Genomic DNA, 27,299 nt, shown 5'->3' with positions numbered 1-27,299 from the left:
TTCAATTTTTATATAAAATAATCATGAAAAATCAAAGAATTGATGCATTTTTAAAAGGAAGGCTAATATTCAAGAATGATAACATATAACTTTTATAATATATATCAACACCTGTAGATAGTTTTTCTACTTTAATGAATCACAAAAAAGTGAAATACAACCTTCAAAAGTTCAAAGAGTTGCATCTGATGAGTTTGACTTTAATTCTTTGAAATAAGACCCTAGAAAACAGTTTTAAATTTGACAATATCACCCAAATTAGAGAGATGAAATTATACGAGTTTATTTTAAATGGGTCCATATCAAAAGTATGTTGACAATTATCTTCTATCTGGCTCCCCAAAATTTTGTTTCAAGCTCTGCCACTATATATATATATATATATATATATATAACACATTTTCATCTAAGGCTAAGGCTGGATGTAGTTTAAAAACCTTGTAGTGTGCGAATGAGCAGTGTACATGACAAAAGAAAAATACAAAAAAAATTATTTTATATTTTATAAATCGAAAAGACTACACGATCAACGGAGATTGGTCTAAGTGATAAACGGTTTGAATTCGCTTAAACAAATCTCAAGTTCGAGATAATACATGCAAACTCATCTACCACAATCTACCACAAATATGCTTTCAGCTTTCAATTTTTAACAATTTAAGATACTTTTTAAAGTATCCATAAAAATGAATTTATACATTTTAAAAATGCCTCTGAACACTAATTTTAAGAATCTACTTTTAAAAATACAAATTTTACTAAACTAGAACTTAAGGCTTATGAAAAGTTGCAAACTACTATCCCTATTAGATTATATTTATAGGGCATTTAAGTGGGAATTAAAACCCAGTAAAAGACTATCTTGAAAGGAACGAAGTCTTAGTTGGTTTTCTAGTGCTGCCTCACTACTATCACTGTAGAACCTAAAACTAAAAGGTCACTGCGTAGAACCTACTGGTGTAAGCTATACATAGGTTTGCGTTAAGATGAGGAAAAAAAGTCAGCTACAACTAGGATATAGGTAGGACTAGCAATATATACCCTATTCGCATGGTTGACAATATATACTCTATTTGCGGCACCTGGACCAACCCGTTCGAGTAGGGTTATCCACCCAATTCGCTGCAGGTAGGGTAGGATGCAGTGCGAGTTTGCCTGCGAGTAAGGTGGGAGTGGATCCTCTCCAGTGAAAAAAAAAGGTGGGAGTGGATCTTCCAGTGAAAAAAAAAAACTGAATGATATCCAGTGCTTAATCTAACCATTCATTACTCTCTCTCTTATTTATTTCTGGTCCCACTTATAGAATTAAAGGTGAAAAATCACACTGTATCTTGTCAAGTATTAAAAAAACTGAAGAGAATCCATTTCCGAGTAAGGTAGCATACGGATTCAGGATATAACCCTACTCGTATCCCTAATATATTATATAATATATATGTAAAGTTATGTATATAATGAAAAAAATGAATGTTAAATTCACAATTTTCTTATAAAAATTTGAAATAACCACTAAACTAGTTGATGACCATATTATTTGTAATTTTAAGTTAGATTTCTTTAAAATTTTATTATTTTTAATTTTAATTTAAACTTAATTTTTATTTTTTATTTTATTAATATGTATAAAATTTGGAATAGTCAAATTTTATATTTACTTGAAAATTTTTTAGATGGTCGGATAGAATAGAATTTAGAACTTTAGAATTTAAAATTGAGATTCTCAACCAGCAGGTAAGATAGGATAGAGTTTTAAAAAGGTTTTTCACCCAAAAGTAGGTTAGGGTGAAAGAACAAATTACCTCACGTGGGTGTGAAGAGTTAAGTAACGAACCCTTTCGCCAAACCGGCATGTTTCCAAAATTCGAACAAACCACGCCACAAAGTTATGTAACAATCAGGATTTCAGAGAACAGATAATTAAAAAACACAAGGAGCAAGAAAAACTTAAACAATAAGCTCAAGAAAATGATACATCATAACGACCAACTTCGTAATCGAAGAAACACATACAATCTGCACCAAGCCGTATATTAGCAAAGCGGGGCCATAAAAACTACTTCTAACTACAACCATCCCTACATCAGTCAAGGTTCGGAGTTAAAATCTTTACATGAAACAGAAACACCACGCACATATGTGGTACTGGTTAGTATATCTTGGACCTCAAAAGGTTAAGCCATCACTACTCACTAGCCAGACATGAATGACATCGCTCTCCTGAAGTCCAACGGTGTCTGCGCGCCCTGTGGAAAAGGCTTTCCATCTGGAAGCCACAGAGCACCTTCATGGGGCATCAGCACATCTGCTTCAGCTTCACCATTTTGCTTACCTCGCGTACCTTCGTTGGACGAAACTTCGTTCTTTTTCTTAACAAACTCAAAGAATTCAGCAACTTGCCGTGCATACCTGCCCCAAAAGCAAAATAAACAAATTATAACACATTAGGATCATAGACTAGTACAGTATATTCTTTTACGTAAGTCTTCTTCCTAACCATTCACCATTTGCCATAAAGAATCACAGATACCTTTCTTGGTTAACTAGGGATTCACTCTCGCAGTATATTAAAGAAAATGCAACATTCCACACACCAAAGCCACTATAAATGACCAGCGAAACTTTACGTCAAGGATTTCCAAATGAAGAATGAAGATATGTGAACAAATACAAAACCGGTAATGCAACCAATCAAAAAGGTTGACCCATTCAAGAATGGTTCTAGAATTAGCAACATTGAACTAACAATAGTTCTATTAAAATAGTTAAACAAATAAGAATAGAAAAAAATGTAATGGTGAAACGGGTCCCAATATAATACAAGTGGTGTGACATAAGATTAGTCCATGTTACAGAAATCTAAATAAATACTAGAATAACTGAATAAGATACGATTATCTTACTGCCTCTTTGCTTCAACATCTTTGCTGAAATCAATATTGGGTTCACAGTCCAGAACCAATGCAGGAACCTGGTTGCACAGAAAACAATTAAACCAGCCTATTATAACGAATCACAAACTCAGGCATGGATTCCATTACAAGTATGGTACCTTCTGAATGCTTGAGTGCATGTGATCACCCTCTAGATAGAATACACGGTCTCTAATTTCAGGGTGCAAGGAGTTATCAACATGTTGGGGAAGCTTATTGACTGATAATATTCCATGATTGCCACTTTGGAAGGGGAATAACCAGCTTTCATGCTTTTCATGTAGGTCACGGAGATAGTCCAGAGAGACTCCACCTTCCTCTGCTCTCTTCCTTAACTTCATTCTCTTATGGCAAGTATCAGGACTTGCCCTAAGATAGATAAAACCATCTGGAATAAGGCCAGGCAAGGAGGAGACAACAGGGTCAAACCATGAGTCATAGATACTGATCTCCATTTCATTCATCCAATTGGCTTCATGCACAGCTCGTACAAAAACCTTTAATTCACAGTAAGGGTAAAAATGCATAAGCCCTTAAAATCTAAAAACAGGATTACATTCTTGAATTAAACCAAATAGCTGACTTCCAAAAACTGGAAGAACACTAAAATGCATAAACCCTAAAATGCATAAGCCCTTAAAATCTAAAAACAGGATTACATTCTTGAATTAAACCAAATAGCTGACTTCCAAAAAACAGAAGAACACTAAAATACCATCAACCAAAAAAAGCCTGAAAGAACAAGAAAATAAAGAGAATACTTAAAGAGGTAATGAGTACTCACCATCCTGTCACTGAAAACACTCCTCTCCATCAATCTAAGAGGCTTGATTCCACCAGATGACTCTCTTTCCTGCATGACCCTCGTAACAAATACATAGTTCTGAAAGGTGTAGGCATACCTTTGTGGCTCCGCATAAAAGGCATCCAAAATATTGAAGTGATCTGGTCCTACATCCTGCCACTTGCTAATAGGTTCAGGAACTACCTCAACAAGATCACGCAGTTCAATAGTTTCATTAGCTATTCTCTGAAGGAACGTTGTCTTGCCAACACTGATATTACCCTCAACACAGAATGTAAGGCGTTTCTTCTGCAGAGCCTGCACAGCAGCCGAGGAGGAATTGTCTTCCAACTCTTCATCAACACTCTTTTTAATGAAAGTAGTTATACTTTCAGCATGGTTCTTGTGGATTATTCCAACAGAACTCTGCAGATACTCAACCATCTTATCACTAGATTTCCCAAAAAACTGCAGCATATTACCCAAGAAAACAAAGAAAATTGTCAACATTTTCCAGGGAAGCAATTAGCCAAATTTAACGTCACAAGCATATATAACGCTTCAGTACTTAGTACAGAAACTACAAAACTTTACCATAAAGTGATTGGATTTCAGATGTATATTGCCATATGGGGATGCTCCAACCATCATAAGTACTTATTCTATACTATCATCCTCAGCGAAGCAAATTTCAAGATTTTTTTTTACTTTTTCTAGAAGGGCCCAAATTGAACGAAATATTCTAAAGGGTACAGAAATCAGAAATTAGAAATACAAAATATCATAAGGGAGAGAAAAAGAAAAAGAAGGAAGTAGTGAAATACCTTATCTTTGTATAGTTGTTTGAGCTGAGCAACACCAGCAATGCCTTTCTGAACTAGCTTCCTCAAATTTCTGGGACCGACACCGGGAATAGCCAACAAATCAGGATTTGGCAGAATGGGTGAGGAAGAAGAATAAGCCCTCTGCCTCCGGTTGAGTCTTGGACTAACGGGCTTGTGCTCCTTTGTGTCTTCTCCCTCTCCCTCGGAGGCGGAATACAAGGAGGCACAGCGAGGGAGCAGCCACGGAAGGCGGTGGATGGGTGCCCTAGCGGCAGTGTGTTTGTGGGTTAGAGAGAGACACCTTGGCATGGCGGATGAAAAGGAAGACGGCAGAGTGCACAGAGGGAAAGACTTGCTAGCGGAGCGAGAGGCGGAAGTGGTGGGGGGCAGGCTCACCAGTGAAGATGCAAATGAAGGCGCAGCAGTTGCCATTGCTATGTATTTGTGTGGCGACGAGGACAGAGACAGAGAGATAGAAAGAGAGAAAGGGAGAGTAGTAATGGGAGTAAAGGAGCTAGGGAGAGTCAGAGTCCCTGTGGATGTCGCCGTGCCTCCCAGAGAGAGAGAGAGGATGGGGGCTGAACAACAAGTTGGGCGCAGCAGTTTCTGCATAACTCTTTCCGAGCATTTCACACTTACTGTTATGTTAACATTCTTCCTCTCTCTCTCTATCTACTTTCCTTTTCCTTTCCGCTTTGCTCCCAAAGACCGTGAGAAGGGAAGTCCCTGAGAATTAGTTATCAGAACTGAACCAGTAATTGACACGGTCATACAACCAGGTCACTGGGTCACTAGTTCTACCGGTGGACCACTGATTTACCCGGTTGACCTAGTCATAATTACATAAAAATGTAAAATTATACAAATAAAATTAAAATCAAAAGTTAAAACTTAAAATGCCTATCTTCACAAACATATTAATAACAATCAAGTATCAATTTTTAGACATAACTAATGATGCTAAAAGAGATAATAAATTAGTCACTAATACAAAATACTAAAATAACACAACCAGTAAATCAAATTAAAGGGGTGATCTCAAAGTCGGCATCTATATCTTCATAGGACAAATTTGAAGCTTGACCAACATTTTCTTCATTTTGATTTGCATCTATATCTACATTTGTGCATTTTTCACAAATCAATACCAAAAATAATTCATAATAGCAACTGAGTTGTGATGAAGACATTTTTTAAATTCTAGCCAAAAAAAAAAACAGAGAGCATGGGAACAACACTTTAACTGAACAACTTTATTCTGAGTTGCAAAGAGCATGAACCTCATTTTCAACAACAAATTCAACTATGATCATTTTCAGCAACAAAACATTTAGCTCAAAAGATGATTTACAGATTTACAGTAACAAAAAATTTAGCTAAGTGATTATTTCAGCAAGACAACAGATTCAAGCTCCAGTGATGATAATCAGTAACAAATTCAACAAGGTGATGATTTTCAGCAACAAAAAAATTAGTTCAATGATATTTTCAGCAACAAATTCAACTTTTAGCAACAAAATCAAGGTGCAGTGATGAATTACAGGCTGTTCAACTATGATAATTTTCAGCAACAAAAAGTTTAACTCCAAAGATGATTTACAGCAACAAAAAAATTGGCTAAGTGATTATTTCAGCAAAACAACAACAAATACAAGATTTCGTGACGATAATCAGCAACAAATTCAGTCCAGTGATGATTCTCATCAACAAAAAAAAAGTAAGCTCAGTCATATTTTCAGCAACAAATTCAACTTACTGCAACAAATTTAACATATCCTAGTTCAGTCACGATTTACAACAACATTTAGATCAGCAACATGGAAAAATACACGCAGAAGGGAAATCGGGAGAGGAGAGAACAAGGGAAGCAATTATGCAGGGACTCACCAACGGTCCACGGTCCACAGAGACTCGGCGACCACCCAGCGGAAGGCGACGAAGCAAGCGACAACACACGAGTTGCTTCTGCCGCCGGCGACGAGACGCCCAGGGAAGGCCGAGAGACCTTGAGACGCCGGCGACTAGACAGACGAACAACGAGACTGAGACGAGACTCGAGTGAGACAGAGGCAGAATCGAGCAGACACAACCACGGACGACGAGCAGCAACAAACACGCACAGCTCGAGCACTCACTGGCGGAGGGAGGCGCGAGCAGCCGAGCACAGACGGAGGAGAGCGGCGAGACGCGAGCGAGCGTGCGGTTGGTGACGGTGAACCGAAGTGAGCTGAGAGTGAGAGTGAGAGAGAGAGAGAGATGGGGGTGCGGTGGGTAGCTTCAGAGCCAGGGTGGTGTGCCGTTTGTGAGAGGGAGAGAGAGGGTGGTGGGAAGCTTCATGTGAAACTAGGTTATTCCAAATTAAAAAACAAAAACAAAAAATTACATGACCCGGCCCGGGTTTTATAAACATGTCGGGTCAAACCGTTTGTAGCCCATATGGCATATCTCATTTCAAAGGTTTCGGGTTTAAATCCTACTAATTGCGATAAAAAAAAATTAGTAAGTGTAAGAGGAATGTGTAGGTGTGTTGTATGGTATTTAGAATTGGGTTGTCCAATCCAATGGGGTGCCTAGGATCGAAGGTTATCCAATCCACCTGACAAAAAAAATGAGTGACTCGACCCGACTAGGTGACCGGGTTCCTAGTCGAACTAGATGAGTCAAGCCAAGTTTGATAACTATGAATAAAAGAAAATTGAATTACGAATTCAAAATTTTCACTCATCATAAAATACTTGTAGAATGACAATTGACTAGTAGATAAATTTTCGAAAAAGAAACAAAAGATGATACATATACATTAAAATATAAATTATACATTTTTGTCTATAATATACTAAATTTTTTTGAGGTTTAATTTAAATAAACTTTATCTTTAACTTTAAATAAATTTTTATTTTAATTTTTTAATAATATCAATATTTTAACTGTACATAATTATTCAATATTTTTTAATAATATTTAAATAAATTACTCTTAAATTCGTAAAGTAAATAAATTTTGTTAAAATTTATTTTATCCTATTATTGTTATTGTCCCCAATATTTTAATTTTATTTAAAATCATCTCAATATTGTTCTACTAGATCACTAACAATAAGACAACATTTAGACAATTTTAAAACATTAAAAGCTTGAATATGACTATTAAATGTCAAAAATTATTTTAAAATTTATCTCAAATATTGTAAATAAAAACGATATTTCATTCATAAAAAGAATTAAAAATAAAATAAACATTGTTCTTTAATATATTTTATATTCTTTACATATTTATGATTTGAGTGTAATTATAATTGTCAAATTCAAATTAAGTTAGATTAATATAGTGATTAACTCGTTAAAAAAAAACTATAAAAAACTAAAAATAAAAAATTGTCAAATTCATCCTTCTGTTGGTTGAAGTAACATTTTGGTTATTTAAATAACCATCTTTGTAGTTAATTAATAATTTAATAATGAATAGGTATTGTTTCGAGTTACCTGAAACCAGATGATGATTGGGCTTGTTGGTGAGGCCCAAATGTCTAAGGAATGTGGTCTTCGACTTATTCTACATTAGGGAGCCGTCGTCTGAGTTGTGTGTTTGAAAAGGTGGGGGGTGGTACCTGCAAGATACTCCAATATCTAAGTCAGCAAGGGGTTAAACAGGTTTAAGTGTATTGGGACTTAAAGATACTTGAGGGATGTCAGTGTATTTATAGGTGATGTGCTAATAACTACCGTTGGAATAGTTTCACTTCTTATGGTAGATAACTGTCCCTTTATCTTATGGTTTGTTGAGATCTCTCTTCTAGAAGAAGGTGAGAGATTTGGGGAGGCGGTTACTTACTCGGATGGTCGGTTGAGGTCATTCTTTTTATTGGGCCTTTTAGCTTTATTGGGCTTGACTTATGTTTTGGGACAAGGTATAAACAGTATCCCTACTTGAATCTGATCTCTTATTTTGGGTCGGGTTCAAGTATTAGCGAAGTCAAAGGCATTCAGGTCGGCTTCTTTGTCGAGTCGGAAACCGACATGATTTCAGACCGTCGTGTCCTTTGGCTTTTCAATTTAACATGTGGGGTGTGGTTACATTGGTAACAGTGCACTCTTTAAATGAGTGGGATTTTACTTTTTGCCCCTTGTACCTTATAAATATCTTCCCCCTCTTTTTCTTTCTCCTTTTTAGTCTTTCTCTGTGAGTTTCTTTCTCTCTTTCGCACTTCTTTCCTATGTTTCCTTATTTCCAAGTGTTGGTGCCTCCAGACATTCAGTGTTTCAAGACGTTCGCTTTTTCTCTATTTAGACTTCCCTCTCTTCCTTCTTCAAAAAAGGTTAGTTTCATTCAACTTTTTCCTGTCTTTATAATGCTCCTTATGTTTATGTGTTCTGATTGACGAATTAACTGTTTGTTGAGAGAATTTATGTATCTTTACTGTCATTTTGCTGTTGCATGCATTTGAAATCTTTCAAAGTTGTTGTGCTTTATTTTTTTAGAGGATTGTTTCTTTGTGGCTGTTGGTTGAGTTTTTTCGAGAGGTTTGGAGACAGGCTCCAAACCTTGACACCAAGAAATTTCTTTTCGAAACTACGAGTTATATCCGGACCGAGTTAGATAGATTTTTTATTTTGATTTTTTAGCTATTTTCGATTTTTTTCGACTTGTATGCTAACGTCTTTCAATTTTTCTTTCAAAAAAAATGAAAAGTGGATCAAAGGCCTATCTCAAAGTCTAGGAGGCCAAGAGAAATGCCTGTGCCCATGCCCGAGCTGCTCAGTCATAAGAGGCGAAACATCAGCTACTCCTTCTCCTCAAAAGTCAGATTTGGGGATGTCTCTTTCTCAGCCGAGGTCGATAAACCCTATTTCTATTCCTCCTCCTGCTCCTCCTCTTTTTGTCCCTACTCCTCCATTTCCTCCCTCCTCGGAGCCAGTTTCAAAAAAGCATAAGACCTTGGAAGCCAATGTTTCCAATATCGGAGACGTTAGTTTTAACGGGGTGAAGTTTTGTGAGAAGCACATTCTTCCCCATAGCTCTATTGCTATAGATGATGATTCTATCAAAACTCACCTTCAGGTCTTGATCCGAGGAAGGATACGTACTTCTGGGGTTTGTACCTCTCTCCTCAAAGAACTGGAGAAGACTCCTTTGGGTGCTACCCAGCATTCTTTGGAGGTTCTTGAGGGCCAATTGGCCATGTTTCGAGAAAATGAAAAGAGGTTGAAGGAGGAGAATGCTCAGCTTGAAGTCAAACTCTCCTAATCCCGTGAGAGGGAGAGGCTGTCTATGGCATCTTGTGCCATGGCTGAGGGCTTAAAGGAAAAAGCCGAGCAGAACTATGTCAGGATATTTTCGGAGAACATAGAGCTGAAGGAGCAAATGGAGCGGCTTCGGGAGGGATACTAGGACTTGGAGGAATCTGTAGCTGAAGGCACTGAGGAGGTGTTTGAGGTATTAAAATAGCAAGTCGGAGTTCTTGCTCCTGATTTGGACCTGTCACCCCTTCACCCAGACAAAGTTGTTATTGAGGGTAAGATTGTTTTTCCTCCTCGTCCACCCACCGACTCTGAGCTAAAGACGGCTGGACAGCGCCTGGTTGAGTCTCCTCCTCGTAAGGCTGGTTTATCCAAGAGTTTCCTGGCGAGTTCATCCGCTCAGCCTGAGGCTGCTCCCACTTCTGTTGTCGAAGAGGCTCCTCCGACCCCTCCAACTTCTACTTCTGAGACGACCTCCTCTCCTGCTGTCGATCCGAATCCCCTTATTGGCCCTATTTGAATTTATTGTTAAGTCCCGGCTTGTGGGTTCTTTTTATAAACTCTTTTATGAATATTTTTGGTATTTGTACTAGTCTCTGACTCTTGATCCTTTAAAAAGGATTTTTAACAACTGCTACTATTTGTCTTTTTGGGATGCTTAGTCCCTTTAATAGGACTTTTAACAATGTAGCTATTTTTGTGAAAAAAAGGTTTATTCATTTATGATTGCTGGTTCTATGATTTGTTTGCGTGCTAATTAATGTTTTTGGATAGGCTTCGTAAAAGCTTTTGTGAAAGCTTTTACTTAGATAGTCCTTTTGTTTTCCATTACTTAGTGTAAACGTTCAACTTAGTTTCTTATTGAATCGTTTTTATAACTTAGGTTATTTTCACGATGCATTTTGTTATGCCCAGGGGCTCTCCAACATATAAGTCGTTTGGCCATCTTATCCTCGGTTCTTATGATCCTCATTTATAATCCTTTTACACCGACTTGTACCTCGTCGCTTTATCTTGCCGACCACATAGGTCGGTCAACGGATTTTCGCACTTTTCTTAGCTTAAGTCAGTGCGTATCGTAGTAGTAATAATGAAATTTTTAAGAAAAAGAAGCACTATTGTTAATTAAATGAAACTTTACATAGATGCTTTGGCTACTAAGGGAATAAGATTTTTTGCCCTTAGTCTCCATGATGCCTCGTTAAAACCCCCTTCAGAAAAACCCTTTTCGGGAAAAAATCATGAAGTCAAGAAAAAGAGTACATCAGGCAGCGAGGTTCGCATCTAGCTATAATATCTTTTCATATTGCAAGCGTGCCATGACCTTGGTAGCTCGACTCTATTCAGGTCGGACACTTTATAATAACCTTTTCCCAAGACTTCAACTATCTTGTAAGGTCCCTTCCAATTTGCAGCGAGCTTTCTTTCGCCTGACTTGTTCACTCCGATGTCATTTCGTATCAGGATTAAGTCGTCTGAGGCGAAACTTCTTTGAATGATTTTTTTGTTGTATCTAGTAGTCATCCTCTACTTTAACGCTGCTTCTCTTATCTGAGCTTGTTCTCGGACTTATGGAAGTAATATGAGTTCTTCTTTTTTGGCCTGGATGTTTCTGACCTCATCATAAAATCTTGCCCTTGGACTCTGCTCATTAATCTCTACTGGGATCATGACTTCTATTCCATATGCAAGTCGGAAAGGTATTTCTCCAGTGGTTGAGTGAGGTGTAGCTCGATAAGCTTGTAGCACTTGGGGGAGCTCTTTAACTCAAGCTCCTTTTGCATCTTGCCGCCGCTTTTTTAATCTTGCCAATATAACTTTATTGGCAGCCTCAGCCTGTCCATTGGCTTGAGGATGCTCCACCGAGATGAACTGATGCTTGATCTTCATGCTGGCCAATAAATTTCTAAATGTAGAAACGATGAATTGTGTACCATTATCCGTGGTAATGGAGTGAGGGACCCCAAACTGGGTAATGATATTCTTGTAGAGGAACTTCTGACTTCTTTGTGCCGTAATGGTAGCTAGTGGCTCTGCTTCTATCCACTTGGTGAAGTAATCCACTCCCACAATTAGATATTTGACTTGTCATAGAGTTTGGGAAAAAGGTCCGAGTAGGTCCAATCCCTATTTCGTAAAGGGCCAGAGAGAGGTCACGCTGATAAGCTCTTCGGGGGAGCAATGTGGAAGTTTTCATACATCTGACAAGGTTAGCACTTTTTAACGAAGTCAGTGGCATCCTTTTGCAAAGTTGGCTAGAAGAACCTAGCTCGGATCACCTTCCTGGCTAGGGACCTCGCTTCGAGGTGATTCCCACAAATACCATTGTGCACTTCTTCCAGGACATCCTCTATCTTAGAGGTCGAGATGCACTTTAGCAATGGTGTAGATATCCCTCTTTTATAAAGGACATTTTACATCAAAGTATAGTTTTGCGCTTTCCTTCTAAGTTTTTGGGCTTCCTTTTGTTCCTCGGGAAGGATGTCAAATTTCAGATATTCGACTAGAGAAGTTATCCACCCGAGGTTTAGGCCTGAAATAGGTAGGATGTCCAACTTGTTGTCTGTCTTTATAACGGAGGGCTCTTGGAGAGTTTCTTGTATCAGACTCCTATTATTTTCTCCAGGCTTGGTACTTGCTAACTTGGAGAAAGCATCGGCTCTGCTGTTGAGTTCTCGAGTTGTGTGCCTGACTTCGGTTTCAAGGAATTGCCTAAGATGCTCAAGTATTTTTTCCAAGTACCTTTTCATATTAGGGTCTTTTGCTTGGTATTCTCCATTAATTTGAGGAAGTTACTACTTGGGAGTCACTGAAGACTGTTACCTTGGTAGCACCGACTTCTTTAGCAAGTTTTAGCCCTGCGATCAGAGCTTCATATTCGGCATGGTTGTTTGAAGTGTGAAACCCAAATTTCAAAGACACCTTTATCTGAGTACCTTCTTCATTGACCAATATTATGCATGCTCCACTTCCGACCTTATTGGAGGATCCGTCTATATAGAGTTCCCAAGTCATGGAGGTCTCCATCTAGCCTCCTGTATACTCTGCAACAAAATCGGTGAGACATTGAGCTTTGATTATTGTCCGAGTTTCATATTTCAAATCAAACTTAGATAGCTCTATAGCCCATTGAACCATTTTGTCCGCAATATCCATTTTCTGAAGGATTTGCTTCATGCATTGGTTTGTTCGGACTCTTATGGTATGAATCTGGAAATAAGGTCGGAGCCTTCTGGATGCTACAATTAAAGCATATGCAAACTTTTCAATTTTCTGATACCTTAACTCAGGGCCTTGCAACACTTTGCTGGTGAAGTAGATGGGATGCTATCCGACTTCATCTTCTCATATTAAAGCCGACGCTACAGCCTTCTTGGCGACAGCTAAATATAATACGAGCCCCTCTTCAACTTTTAGCCTAGCAAGGATGGAAGGATGGCTAAAAAATTTCTTAAACTCCTAAAAAGCTTCTTCGCATTTAGAAGTCCATTCGAAGTGGCATCCTTACCCTAAGCAATGAAAAAAGGGGCAAATATCTCAGGGCCAATCCTACTAGGAATTTGGATAAGGTTATAAGCTGGCCATTCAACTGTTGGACTTCCTTTAGGTAGGTCGGACTCTTCATTTCTAAGATTGCTCTACACTTATCGGGGTTAGCTTCGATTCTTCTTTGTGTTAGCATAAATCCAGAAATTTTCCAGCTTCTACTGCAAATGTGCACTTGGTAGGATTTAGCCTCATCTGATGCTTTCTTATGGTATCGAAGAATTGTGAGAGGTCGGTCAGGAGATTGGCCTCGTCCTTGGTTTTTACTAGCATGTCATCTATGTATACCTCCATTAGGCTTCTAAAGTGAGGTGCAAACACTTTATTCATCAACCTTTGGTATGTGGCCCTACATTTTTCAATCCAAATGGCATGACCACGTAGTAGTAGATTGCTCTGGGCGTGATGAAAGAGGTCTTCTTCTGGTCTGACTTGTACATCGGGATTTGATTGTATCCCGCATAGGCATCCATGAATGACAGATATCGGTCTCCTGAGCTGGAATACACCAGAGCGTCGATGTTGGTTAGAGGATATGGGTCCTTTGGACAGGCTTTATTGAGGTCGGTATAGTCGACGCACATCTTCCATTTTCCATTTTGCTTTTTTACCAACACCACGTTTGCTTCCCACACTGGGTACTTGACTTCTCGGATGAACCCGGCTTCTATCAATGCTTGTACTTGCTCTCCGACTACTTGAGCTCGTTCTGGTTTGAGCTTCCGTCTTCTTTGTTAAACCGGTTGAGATCCCAGGTGGACTGCTAACTTATGTGTCATCAGCTCGGGATCTATCCCAAACATGTCGGAGGCTTTCCAAGTGAAAAGATCTGAATTTTTTCGTAGGAGTTTTACAAGTTCTTGCTTCAGGTTTGCCTTTATGCTGGCTCCTATATTGGTATTCTTTCCGACATCCTATCCAATCTGGACCTCCTCTGTTTTCCCTCTGGGTTGAGGTTGTAGCTCTTCCCTTTCTCGAAGTCCTCCGAGTTCAATTTCATTGACCTCTTTACCCCTTTTTTCGGAGGTTCAGGCTCTCATTATAGCACTTTCTTGCCAATTTTTTATCTCCTCTGATGGTGGCAATTCCATCTTTCGTTGGAAATTTCATGCAAAGATGAGGAGTGGAGACGACTGCTCCTAACCAGTTTAGGGTTGTCCTCCCAATCAATGCATTATAAGCCGAAGTCACATCTACGACGATGAAGTCGATGTTTAAAGTTTTGGACTTCAATCCCTTTCCAAAAGTTGTATATTGGGAGATGAAGCCCAATGGGTTAATGGGAGAATCTCCTAACCCGAAGAGGGTGTCTGGATAGGCTTTTAGCTCATTCTCATCTAATCCCAACTTATCGAATGCTGGCTTAAATAATATGTCGGTTGAGCTGTCCTGGTCCACTAGAGTTCTGTGCAAGTGAGCATTGGCAAGGATCATGGTGATCACTACTGGGTTGTCATGCCCGAGTACAATCCCCTGCCCATCTTCTCTGGTGAAGGATATTGTTGGGAAGTCGGGCCCATCGTTCCCGATCTGGTAGACTTCTTTTAAATGTCTCTTCTGAGACGACTTGGTCAGCCCCCCTCCAGCGAATCCTCTTGATATCATGTGAATGTGCCGTTCTGGAGTCTGTGGGGGCATACCTCTTTGGTTGAGGTATTCGTCGTCTCTCTTCTTTTTTTCGTGATTATCCGACCTTTCCATGAGATATCTGTCCATCCGACCTTCCCTGCCCAGCTTTTCAATCATATTTTTTAGGTCATAAAAATCGTTCGTGGAATGCCCGTACAGCTTGTGGTACTCGCAATATTCACTACGGCTTCCGCCCTTTTTATTTTTGATAGGGTGTGGGGGAAGAAGCTTCTCGGTGTGACAAATTTTCCTATAAACATCCATGAGGGAAACTCGTAATGGTGTATAATTGTGGTACCTTCTAGGCTTCTCAGGTCCGACTTCTTCTTTTCTCTTGGGCTCCCTCTCTTTTTCCTTTGGCTGGTGAAGGTGTCCTAGTCGCCAGCTCGGCTCTCGTAGTCTGGCATTTTCTTCCATATTGATGTATTTTTTGGCTCGTTCTTGTACATCATTCAAAGAATTTGGATGTCTTTTTGATATAGATTGGGAGAAAGGTCTTTCTCGGAGCCCATTGATCAGTCCCATTATTACCGCTTTTGTAGGTAGATCTTTGATTTCCAAGCATGCTTTGTTGAATCACTCCATGTAGTCTCTCAGGGGCTCTCCAACCTCTTGCTTTATCCCGAGTAGACTGGGTGCATGCTTGACCTTGTCTCTTTGGATTGAAAATCAAGTGAGAAACTTGCGCAAAAGGTCGTCGAAACTGCTGACCGACCTAGGGGGCAGCTATCAAACCACTTTATGGCTGCTTTCGTCAGGGTCGTCGGGAAGGCCTTGCAGTGAATAGCATTTGAGGTATCGGCCAAATACATCCGACTTTTGAAATTACTGAGGTGATGCTTCGGGTTAGTGGTCCCATCGTAGAGATTTATGTCTGGGCTTTTAAAGTTTCTAAGAACTCGTGCCCACATGATATCCTCTGTGAAGGGATCTTCTCCCCCCAAGGGGGGAATCTTCCCGAGTTGTGTGGGAATCTTTATTCCGAAAATTGGATTCCAGCTTCGAGAGCTTGTCTTTCAGCTCTCTTCGTCGCTTGATTTCTCTCCTTAAACTCCTCTCCGCTTCACACTGTCGCTCTAGCTCTTGCTCTAGTTGCTCGAGTCGATCTTGGTAGCCATGTAGCAGCATCAAGAAGTCGGTGGAATGAGGTTATTCCTCCCTTTCCGGTTGGTGGACCTCAGAGGGGATTCTTCTCTGATTTTGAACACCCGAGGGGCCTTCGCCATGCGGTCCCTCCGCCCTTGGGGAAGGTATTATTAGGGCCTGGTCATTGTTGACCATAACTTGGTATTCTTGATTTGACTCGGACGTGATACGTCCGTCTTCGTGCTAGTCATCCGCCATTAAGCGTTGGTTCCCAAATCCCCAGCAACAGCGCCAATGTTTCAATGGTTACCTGAAATCGGACGATGATTGGGTTTGTTGGTGAGGCCCAAACGTCCAAGAAAGGTGGTCTCTGACTTGTCCTACGTCAGGGAGCCGCCGTCCGAGTTGTGTGTTTGAAAAGGCAGGGGGTGGTACCTGCAAGACACTCCAATGCCTAAGTCAGCAAGGGGTTAAGCAGGTTTAAGTTTATTGAGACTTAAAGATACCTAAGAGGTGTCATTGTATTTATAGATGATATGCCAATAACCACCATTGGAGTAGTTCTACTTCTTATGGTGAATAACCGTCCCTTTATCTTAGGGTATGTTGAGATCTCTCTTCTAGAAGAATGTGAGAGATTTAGGGAGACAGTTACTTACTTGGATGAGTGTAAGCCGCCTGTTTTCGCCAGATCCGATCTCCTTAAGGAGGTCGGATGGTCGGTTGAGGTCATTCTTTTTATTGGGCCTTCCAGCTTTATTGGGCCTGACTTATGTTTTGGGTCAGGTATAAACAGGTATATTTGTATAATTTTAAAATTTAAAATTATTTGAATAAATTGCATGAGCATATTTTGGATACTGAGACTTCAATAAGGTATTCTTCACGTATCTCGGGTACTAAATTTATATTCTATTTTTGCATGTATCTCGGATATTGAAATCCTATTTAACTCTTCGAACACAAATTGAAAACTCAGTATTTAAGATGTATTCAAATTTTAGAATCTTTCTCAATATCAAAGATGTGACTAATTGTGTATTTATATAATTACGTTGTATTTTATGTATTTTTGTAAATTTTATATTTATTTTGGTAAACACAAATCAATTTTTTAAAAATTTTCCCTTTAAATACTTTCAAAAACATTCTTAATTTTCAAAAGGAAAAGTATAGAAAAACAATGAAAATACTAAATAATGTGAAATAATAGATATATCGGATGTTCAATTCAATAGGTATGTATATGATTGTATTAATTCTTAGTTGTTTGGTTGTTATTCCTTTTGATTCGATTTACTCATATACAATTAGTTAGATGTTCAATTCACTAGGTGTGCAAATCCTAATGCTAGGGTTTATAAGGTAATTTGGGATAGAGTATTTTTTTACTTTATTAGGTCAATTCTTGAACCCATTATTCACATTGTTCACAAAAGTCATTATCTATAAAATAGTTTTCAAAAATAGTAAGCACAAGCACATAAATTTTTTAATTTATCAAATACAAAACAAGACACCTGTTCATACCCTGGCCCAATGTTAAGGGCCCAGGTCCAACTAAAAGGCCCAATCCAATAGATTAGGCCTCTCTAAGCGCCGACCTTCACACAAGAAGTCGGTGTTCACTACGACTTGCTCTAAAGAAGTCAGACATGAGATTAGCTGGTAGATAAACACTCATTTAAATGAGTAACCGCCCCTAAAATCTCTCTAACCACTTCACAAAGCCATATCTTAACCTCCCTAAGATAATGGGACGGTTAACATCCTAAAGATACGGTACTACTCCAACGGTGGTTATTGGCTCACCACTATAAGTACACTGATACTCCTCAGGTATTTCTAAGCCCAATACTCTCTAGACCTGCTCACACCCTTGCTAACTTAGGCATCGGAGTGTCTTTGCAGGTACCACCCCCCATTCACTTGCGAGCACAAGTCGGACGGAACCTCCCGAGCTGCATACTCAGACGGAAACTTCCTCCTCCACACATCTAGGCCAATTAACACCATCCGTCCAATCCATCTCCGGTTACCCACCGTAACATTGGCGCCGTTGCCGGGGACCCGAGAGATCATTCATTGATGGCGAATAGATCCCACGAAGAAGTCCATGCGGAAACAGATTCCGAAGAAGAGAATCTGGACGCAGGTAATAACAATGCGGACTTAACCCTCCACCAAGAGGTTAACGATCAGCCGAGAGAAGGCACCTCCGGGGTAAAAAACCCGAAGGCAAACCCCTCAGACGAGCGAGAATCGGAAAAAGGCGGACCATCCCACATAACCGAGCTAATGGGGTTAGTCCACAGCCGTCTGGAGCAGTTAGAACAAGAGCGGGAGAAACAAAGGGAAACAGAGAAGTACCTAAAAGAGGAGATGGAACGGCGGAAAGAGTTAGAAAGGAAACTCTCAAAGCTGGAATCCTCCCTCAAGAGTCACAACTCCCGCGACGACCAAGAAGAGTCTCTCTTAGGTGAAGAAGATCCTTTTAGCGAGGACATAATGAGGGCAAAAGTTCCGAGAAACTTTAAAAGCCCTGATATGGACCTCTACGATGGAACCACGGATCCAAAGCATCACCTAAGCAACTTCAAAAGTCGGATGTACCTAGCTGATGCTTCCGACGCTACTCGATGCAAGGCTTTTCCGACCACCTTATCGAAAGCAGCGATGAAGTGGTTCGACAGCCTTCCCCCAAGATCGATCACCAGTTTTGAAGACCTCTCAAGGAAGTTTTTGATGAGGTTCTCAATTCAAAAAGACAAGGTGAAACATGCACCGAGCCTCCTGGGAGTAAAGCAGGAGGTCGGAGAATCTTTACGAGCCTATATGGAAAGATTCAACAAAGCATGTTTGGAGATCCAGGACCTGCCCACAGAGGCAGTCATAATGGGGCTAGTCAATGGACTCAAAGAAGGTCCCTTCTCACAGTCCATATCTAAAAGACACCCCGTTTCTCTAAGTGATGTACAAGAGAGAGCTGAAAAGTACATCAACATGGAGGAAAACGCCAAACTGAGAGACCTGAGCGGACGACCTGGGCTCCCCCCTCAACAAAAGAGAGGGAAAGGGAAACCAAGAAAAGAGAAGAGCTCAGTCTCGAAAGGCCAAGAAAATACCACTCTTATACTCCCCTGAAAGTTTCTATAGTGGATGTATATAGAGAGATTTGCAACACTGAAAGACTGCCACCCCCTAGACCCATTAAAAATAAAAAAGGGAGAAGCCGCAGCGACTACTGCGAGTACCATAAAATATATGGTCACTCCACTAACGACTGTTACGACCTTAAGAATGTGATAGAAAAGCTGGCTAGAGAAGGTCGGCTTGATAGATATCTCATAGAGAGGTCGGACGGTCACGGAAAGAGAAAGCGAGATGATATGGACAGAAGAGACCCACCACCGCAAACCCCAGAAAGACATATCCATATGATCTCAGGGGGATTTGCGGGAGGAGGACTCACCAAATCCTCTCGCAAAAGACATCTCAAGAGAGTCTACCAGGTCGGGGAAGAGTCACCCGACCTCCCCACCATTTCATTCACAAAAGAAGATGGGCAAGGAATAATCCCTGGACACGATGATCCAGTGGTAATAACTATGATCCTAGCAAATGCCCATCTCCACAGAACCCTAGTAGACCAAGGAAGCTCGGCGGACATTCTCTTCAAGCCTGCTTTCGACAAGCTAGGGTTAGATGAGAAAGAACTAAGAGCCTACCCCGACACCCTATATGGATTAGGGGACACGCCAATAAAACCACTAGGATTTTTACCCCTTCACACTACTTTTGGAAAAGGGAAAAAATCAAAAACTCTGAGCATAGACTTCATAGTCATCGATGTGGGGTCAGCTTATAATGCTCTAATCGGCAGAGCTACCCTCAATCGACTCGGAGCAGTGGTATCTACCCCTCACCTCTGCATGAAATTCCCGACCTCAGCAGGAATAGCAACGGTAAGGGGAGATAAAAAACTAGCAAGGAAGTGCTACAACGAAAGCCTAAACCTAAGGGGAAAGGGCAGAGAAGTTAACACAATAGAACTCGGCGGTACAAAGGCTAAAGAAGAGCTGCGACCACAACCGGGAGGAAAAACCGAGGAGATTCAGGTTGGTGAAGAGGAAGGGAAAAACACTCACATAGGAGCCAGCCTAGGGGAAACTCTAAAACAAGGGTTGACTAAGCTCCTAAGAGATAATTCCAATCTCTTCGCCTGGAAGGCCTCCGACATGCCCGGGATTGACCCCGAGCTCATGTCCCACAAGCTCTCGGTTTATCCAGGGTCCCGACCTGTACAGCAAAGAAGACGCAAGCTCGGCCCAGAACGAGCCCTAATAGTAGAAGAGCAAGTACAGGCGCTCCTGGAAGCCGGCTTTATTAGAGAGGTCAAGTACCCAACATGGCTAGCCAATGTAGTGCTAGTCAAAAAACAGAATGGTAAATGGAGAATGTGCGTCGACTATACCGACCTAAATAAGGCATGTCCTAAGGACCCTTTTCCCCTACCAAGTATTGATACCCTAGTGGACTCCAGCTCGGGGTACCAATACTTATCATTCATGGACGCCTACTCGGGATATAATCAAATCCCGATGTATGGGCCCGACCAGGAAAAAACATCATTCATCACACCCCGAGCCAACTACTGCTACGTGGTCATGCCATTCGGATTAAAGAATGCAGGAGCCACATATCAAAGGTTGATGAATAAAGTGTTTTCCTCTCACCTGGGGACTTTAATGGAAGTATACGTCGACGACACGCTAGTAAAAACCAAGGAAGAAGTCGACCTCTTATCCGATCTCTCACAAGTCTTCGACACCATAAGGCTGCATGGGATGAGACTAAATCCGGCAAAATGCGCCTTTGCAGTAGAGGCAGGAAAATTTCTAGGATTTATGCTAACACAAAGAGGGATTGAGGCCAATCCCGATAAATGTAGAGCCATCCTAGAAATGAAAAGCCCGACTTGTTTGAGAGAAGTCCAACAGCTCAATGGCCGACTTGCAGCCCTCTCCAGATTCTTGGCAGGATCGGCACTAAAATCCCTTCCATTATTCTCCTTATTAAGAAAGGGATGCCAATTTGAATGGACTCCGGAATGTGAGGAGGCGTTCCAAGAGTTCAAAAAATTTCTAAGCCAACCTCCTATCTTAACCCGACCAGTACCAGGGAAAGACCTCGTCTTGTACTTATCCGTAGCAAATAGAGCTGTCTCGTCAGCCCTGATAAAAGAAGACGAGGTCGGACAGCACCCGGTCTATTTCATCAGTAAGGTCCTACAAGGCCCTGAACTAAGGTACCACAAACTTGAAAAGTTTGCCTACTCCTTAGTGATAGCCTCACGAAGACTACGACCTTACTTTCAGGCTCACACAATAAGAGTCCGCACAAACCAACCCATGAAGCAAATCCTCCAAAAGATGGATGTTGCAGGGAGAATGGTTCAATGGGCAATAGAGCTCTCCGAATTCGATCTAAAATATGAAACTCGGACAGCAATCAAAGCTCAATGTCTCGCCGACTTCGTAGCAGAATACGCAGGAGACCAAGAGGAAAAGCCGACTACATGGGAACTCTATGTAGACGGATCCTCTAACAAAACGGGAAGCGGCGCAGGCATAATATTAGTAGATGAAAGAGGAACCCAGATTGAGGTTTCTCTAAAATTTGAATTCCCAGCCTCAAATAATCAGGCAGAATATGAAGCCTTGATTGCTGGGCTAAAATTAGCAGAAGAAGTCGGTGCTACAAAAGTGATGATATACAGCGACTCACAGGTGGTGACCTCCCAAATAAGCGGAGAGTATCAGGCAAAGGACCCTAATATGAAGAGGTACTTGGAAAAAACTTTGGAGCACCTTGGGCGCTTTGCAGAAACCGAGGTAAAACACATAACTCGGGATCTGAACAGCAGAGCAGATGCCCTATCCAAGTTAGCAAGCACCAAACCGGGAGGAAACAATAGAAGCCTGATCCAAGAAACCCTCCAGGAACCCTCAGTAATAAAAGATAAGCAAGAGGTACTTGAAGTAGTCGGTTTGAACCTCGGGTGGATGAATCCCTTAGTCGAATATCTGAAATTCGACATCCTCCCTAAAGAGGAAAAGGAAGCCAAAAGAATCCGAAGGGAAGCACAGCATTACACTTTGGTAAGAAATGTCCTTTACCGAAGAGGGATATCGACACCATTGTTAAAATGCGAACCGACCTCAAGAACCACTGAGGTATTGGAGGAAGTACATAGCGGGATCTGCGGAAATCATCTCGGAGCAAGGTCACTAGCCAGAAAAGTTATCCGAGCTGGATTCTACTGGCCGACCTTGCAGAAAGATGCCACAGAATTTGTGAAAAAATGTCAACCGTGTCAGATGCATGCAAATTTCCACGTGACTCCACCAGAAGAGCTCATTAGTATCACTTCTCCATGGCCTTTTGCAAAATGGGGAATGGACTTATTAGGTCCTTTTCCCCAAGCGCCAGGACAAGTTAAATACTTGATCGTGGGAATAGATTACTTCACAAAGTGGATAGAAGCAGAACCATTAGCCACCATTACCGCTCAGAGAAGTCGCAGGTTTCTCTACAAAAATATCATCACAAGATATGGGATACCTTATTCCATCACTACGGATAATGGAACCCAATTCACCGATGCTACCTTCAGAAGCTTAGTGGCCAGTATGAAAATCAAGCATCAGTTTACCTCGGTAGAACACCCACAAGCCAATGGGCAAGCCGAGGCAGCTAACAAAGTCATACTAGCGGGGCTAAAGAAGAGATTGCAAGAAGCAAAAGGGGCTTGGGCTGAAGAGCTCCCTCAAGTGCTATGGGCCTACAGGACAACACCCCAATCCGCCACGGGAGCACCCTTCCGACTAGTCTACGGCGTGGAAGCCATGATTCCAATAGAAATCAATGAGCAAAGCCCAAGGGTAATTCTCCATGACGAGGTCGGAAATATACAGGGACACAAAGAAAAGCTCGACTTACTCCCCGAAGTCCGAGAAGGTGCCCAGATAAGAGAAGCTGCGTTGAAACAAAGAATGACTACAAGGTACAACAAAAAAGTCATTCGAAGAACGTTTGCTCCAGATGATTTGGTCTTAATCAGAAATGACATTGGAGTCAACAAATCGGGAGAAGGAAAGCTCGCCGCAAATTGGAAGGGACCATACAAAGTCAATGAAGTCCTAGGAAAAGGTTATTATAAAGTAACCGACCTAAACGGCACTGAACTACCAAGGTCGTGGCATGCTTGTAATATGAAAAGGTACTACAGTTAAAAGCGAACTCTACTCCCTGATGTACTCTTTTCCCAACTTCATGATTTTTTTCCCAAAAAGGGTTTTTTCTGGAGAAGGGTTTTTAACGAGGCATCATAGTAGAGACTAAGGGAAAAATAGGCTATCAAGACCCTTAGTAGCAAAAGAAGGTACCTCCCCAATTAATAAAGATCTTTTTCATTCATAATATCTCTTATAATACCCTTCTTTATTTTTCTAAGTCATTTTACGAAACGCGCCGACTTAAGCTCGACAAAACGTGAAAATCCCATGAACCGACCTAGATGGTCGTCAGGATAAAACGACGAGGTACAAGTCGGTGTAAAGAGGTTATATGAGTCGATCGTAAAAACTCGGAAACAAATCCGACTCATAAGTCGGAACGATATTCCGAGTAGGAAAGCTCGGAAACACACCGATCCCTAAATCGGAGCGTAGAACCGAGTAGAAGAAAAACGCATCGCAAAAATAACCTAAGTCATAGGAACTCGCTAAAACAAAAGTTGAGTACGAGGAATAACAAAAGAGATATAAAAACCTAGGAAGAAGTTTAAAGGATGTCCCAAAAAGTCCTTAAACGAAAAAGTCCGAAAGACAAACAAGCCAAAAGGTTTTCAAGAAAAAGTCAAAGGGAATTCAGAAAATTAGAAAAGCATACACGCACAAGGTAACTTAAACCCTTATCCAAAAAAAGGTATTTATTTTGTTAATCTAAACCCTTATTCAAAAAGGGCACGTGACAAAATATTTTGTTAACGGCCTTAAAAGGCCAAAAAAGATTGTTCAAACATCATCAAGCAACATATAAATAAGTTTAAAAAAAGGGGGGACTCACAGGCCGAGCCCCCATATAGCCATAAAAAATAATTTACTTCTGCAGAGGAGTAGACGAATCATCACCACCAGAGCCAGGAGGAGCGCCACCAGGACCAGGAAGAGAAGCTGAAGAGGAAGTCGGAGGAACAACTGAAGAACTCGGAGCGTCTTTGGGACGAGGAGGAGACTCGATAATCCTCTGCCCCCGAGTCTTCAAATCTGACTCGGAAACAACCTTGGGGGCAGGAGGATCCACGATAACACCGTCAATGACGACCTTATCAGGATGTAAAGGAGAAAGGTCCAAGTCGGGAGCGATAACTCTGACTTGCTCCAGGAAAATTCTCCAAGACTCCTCGGCCCCATCAGCGATAGAGTCCTCCAACTCGGCGTATGCGTTCCGAGAATTCAACAAATCCTTCCTCACAGCCACAAGATCCTGAAATAAACTTTGGTAACTATCCTGTGCTGTCTTCCTTAAATTTGCCTCCATAGTACATTGGGCCCGCAGCTTACTTTCCTTCTCCCGGAGGCTATCCCTCTCCTCCCTTAACTTGGCCACCTCCTCCTTTAACTCCCTCTCTTGATCTTGGAAAGCAAGAAGCCTCCCCTCCAACTCCTCAACCTTCGAGGTTACCCCCAAAGAGCTGAGGGGAGTCTTCTCAAAAAGATCTAAAAGTTTGCCACAAACACCTGCAGCCCTAAAACTCTCCTCGGCCATGGTGGTGAGGTGGTTTCGAACAGAAACATCATCCATACTTATAAAAGGATAGATGTTCTTTCGGACGAATGCAAGAGCATCCGCCTTAACCCCACCATCAAAAGAAGAAGAGCCAGACTCTGAAGTCTTGCGCTTCTTCTTCTCCGGCTCAGGAAGAAGTTGGGCAGAAGGGAGTGGCCGGGACAAAGTTGAAGAGGAAATTATAATGGGCCGAGAGGGAGTACCCACGTTCTTAGGAGAAGGAGGAGGAGGAGGAGGAGAGGCGATCGCCCTGGCACCACCAGACCTGGCCCGGGACTTTGCCTTAGCCTCCTGAACTCGTTGGTAAGATTCCTGAGCATTCTTCCTTGCCATATCTGCAAAAGAAACAACTAGCAAAAATTACAAGTCGGTAAAAACTCAAACCGGCAGAAACAAGTCGGAATGAGAGATGCATGCACTACCTAGTTGTGACCGAATAAAAGTCGGCGTCCCCTGGAGAAATTTCCTCGTATCTAAATACGGGGCCCGCCCCCACGCTTCTCGGAAAAACCCCACAATAGCCGCCTCCACCTCGTCAAGGTCATCAAGACCATACTTCTCACAAGGGGAGGCCGCCAACCAATAAAGGGGAAAGCGAGGGGAGGAATGCTCATCCAGAAAAAAAGGGTGGTGACCCTCTACAGCTTGCACTTTGAAGAAATAATTCTTGAAATCATGAAAAGATTCGTCAAAAAGGGTGAAAATTCTCCGACCTTGTATGGCTCGGAAAGACACCCATTGTTGTTTGTTATTTAGCCCACTAAAGGGCTTAGTCATATGAAAAAGAAAAAAGAAAATCCTCAAGGAGGTCGGAAAGTCCAAGGCATGGCTAACAAACTGATAGATTTTCAGAAAACCCCAAGAATTGGGGTGAAGTTGGGTAGGTGCAACTCGACAGTGGTGCAGGACAGATATTTCAAAATCAGAAAAGGGAAGAAAAACACCCAAGCGGGTGATCATACATTCATACATAAAGAAAAAATGAGGGGCCGCCTCATCGGCCCTCCCAAAACAAACCCGGTCTTCCGGACCCGGGACTATCAACTCATACTTTGGCTCGTCCTCCTCCGAAGTACAAAGCCGGTGATGAGTACGAAGATGAGTGATAAACTCAGCATCGACCAAGGGTTCCTCCCCAAGGACAGTGTCATCAACCCACAGAGAAAGAACATCTACAGAGGCCATTTTTCTTTATATAATGAAAAATGACAGAAACCTACAAAAAGGAAAAAGAAAAAGAAAATCAAAAAATACGGTCCCTAAAGGGAAGGGATGCGAAACCGAAAATCTACAGATCAACCTATCCACCCGCAAAAACCAAAAGCATGCAAACATAAGGCATAACATGAAGAAAGTGAACACTAACCTTTATCCGAGAAATGAAGGTTGGGAAAGGCAGAAATCTTCAAGCACAAGAATACAGCACGAACAAGGAGATAAGAAGTTTGAAAGATTGCAGAAACGGAAGAAGGAAAGAGAGGGAAAGTATTTATAAACATACTAAGGGGCATAATGGTAAAAACGAGGCAGTCATTAATGAGATTGCACCGTTACCAAAGCCCTCAATCCCTAAATGCTTCCTCAACGGACACGACGCTTGAATTGACGTAACTGTCAGAAACAAAAGGTCGCGAAAATCACGTCGGTTTCGAAACCCGTGAAAGTCGGCTACGGACCCGAGTTAAATACTTGAACCCAAGCCTTAAAAAAGATCTTGGGCTCAAGTAGGGGGACTGTTCATACCCTGGCCCAATGTTAAGGGCCCAGGTCCAACTAAAAGGCCCAATCCAATAGATTAGGCCTCTCTAAGCGCCGACCTTCACACAAGAAGTCGGTGTTCACTACGACTTGCTCTAAAGAAGTCGGACATGAGATTAGCTGGCAGATAAACACTCATTTAAATGAGTAACCGCCCCTAAAATCTCTCTAACCACTTCACAAAGCCATATCTTAACCTCCCTAAGATAATGGGACGGTTAACATCCTAAAGATACGGCACTACTCCAACGGTGGTTATTGGCTCACCACTATAAGTACACTGACACTCCTCAGGTATTTCTAAGCCCAATACTCTCTAGACCTGCTCACACCCTTGCTAACTTAGGCATCGGAGTGTCTTTGCAGGTACCACCCCCCATTCACTTGCGAGCACAAGTCGGACGGAACCTCCCGAGCTGCATACTCAGACGGAAACTTCCTCCTCCACACATCTGGGCCAATTAACACCATCCGTCCAATCCATCTCCGGTTACCCACCGTAACAACACCTTTTTAAAAAATTTTACCAAACCAAACTTAATTAATCCACTTTCAAATAAGTATTTTGTACATTAAAAAAAAAATCGGATTCTTCAAAGCTATCTTACGTTAGAAACGTAGGTATCCAATTGAAAATATCTTGGAATTCACA

The 27,299-nt window shown here is 41.4% G+C and overlaps 2 protein-coding genes across 3 annotated transcripts; both read right to left on the bottom strand.

Moving 5' to 3' along the window:
• Positions 1-1,932: 1,932 nt before the first annotated feature.
• Positions 1,933-6,868, bottom strand: LOC130970503 (uncharacterized). 2 transcript variants are annotated; one of them, XM_057896612.1, is made up of 6 exons: positions 6,426-6,868; positions 4,539-5,367; positions 3,715-4,182; positions 3,050-3,427; positions 2,901-2,968; positions 1,933-2,406 (listed from the first exon to the last, which is right to left on the bottom strand). In XM_057896612.1, exons 2-6 carry the CDS (start codon positions 5,148-5,150, stop codon positions 2,190-2,192), a joined length of 1,743 nt encoding a protein of 580 aa, XP_057752595.1. In that variant the 5' UTR covers positions 5,151-5,367; positions 6,426-6,868; the 3' UTR covers positions 1,933-2,189. The 2 variants fall into 2 exon arrangements, with proteins under 2 accessions (XP_057752595.1, XP_057752604.1); XM_057896621.1 differs by having other exon boundaries at positions 4,539-5,264.
• Positions 6,869-14,329: 7,461 nt separating this feature from the next.
• LOC130975851 (uncharacterized) lies at positions 14,330-15,475 on the bottom strand. Its single transcript, XM_057900580.1, has one exon. It carries the CDS (start codon positions 15,473-15,475, stop codon positions 14,330-14,332), a length of 1,146 nt encoding a protein of 381 aa, XP_057756563.1.
• Between the last annotated feature and the right edge of the window lie 11,824 nt (positions 15,476-27,299).

Source organism: Arachis stenosperma, chromosome 1 (genome assembly GCF_014773155.1).
Source record: "Arachis stenosperma cultivar V10309 chromosome 1, arast.V10309.gnm1.PFL2, whole genome shotgun sequence".
Lineage (NCBI taxonomy): Eukaryota > Viridiplantae > Streptophyta > Magnoliopsida > Fabales > Fabaceae > Arachis > Arachis stenosperma.
This window is presented reverse-complemented; position numbering and strand designations above follow the sequence as displayed.

Excerpts from the sequence above, each read along its gene's own strand:
- LOC130970503 (XM_057896612.1), bottom strand. The coding sequence starts at position 5,150 with ATGCAGAAACTGCTGCGCCCAACTTGTTGTTCAGCCCCCATCCTCTCT. Across the intron at positions 2,969-3,049 it reads TGCACTCAAGCATTCAGAAG|GTTCCTGCATTGGTTCTGGA; the intron begins GTACCATACTTG and ends CTGTGCAACCAG. Across the intron at positions 2,407-2,900 it reads GATGTTGAAGCAAAGAGGCA|GTATGCACGGCAAGTTGCTG; the intron begins GTAAGATAATCG and ends CTTTTGGGGCAG.
- LOC130975851 (XM_057900580.1), bottom strand. The coding sequence starts at position 15,475 with ATGGGACTGATCAATGGGCTCCGAGAAAGACCTTTCTCCCAATCTATA.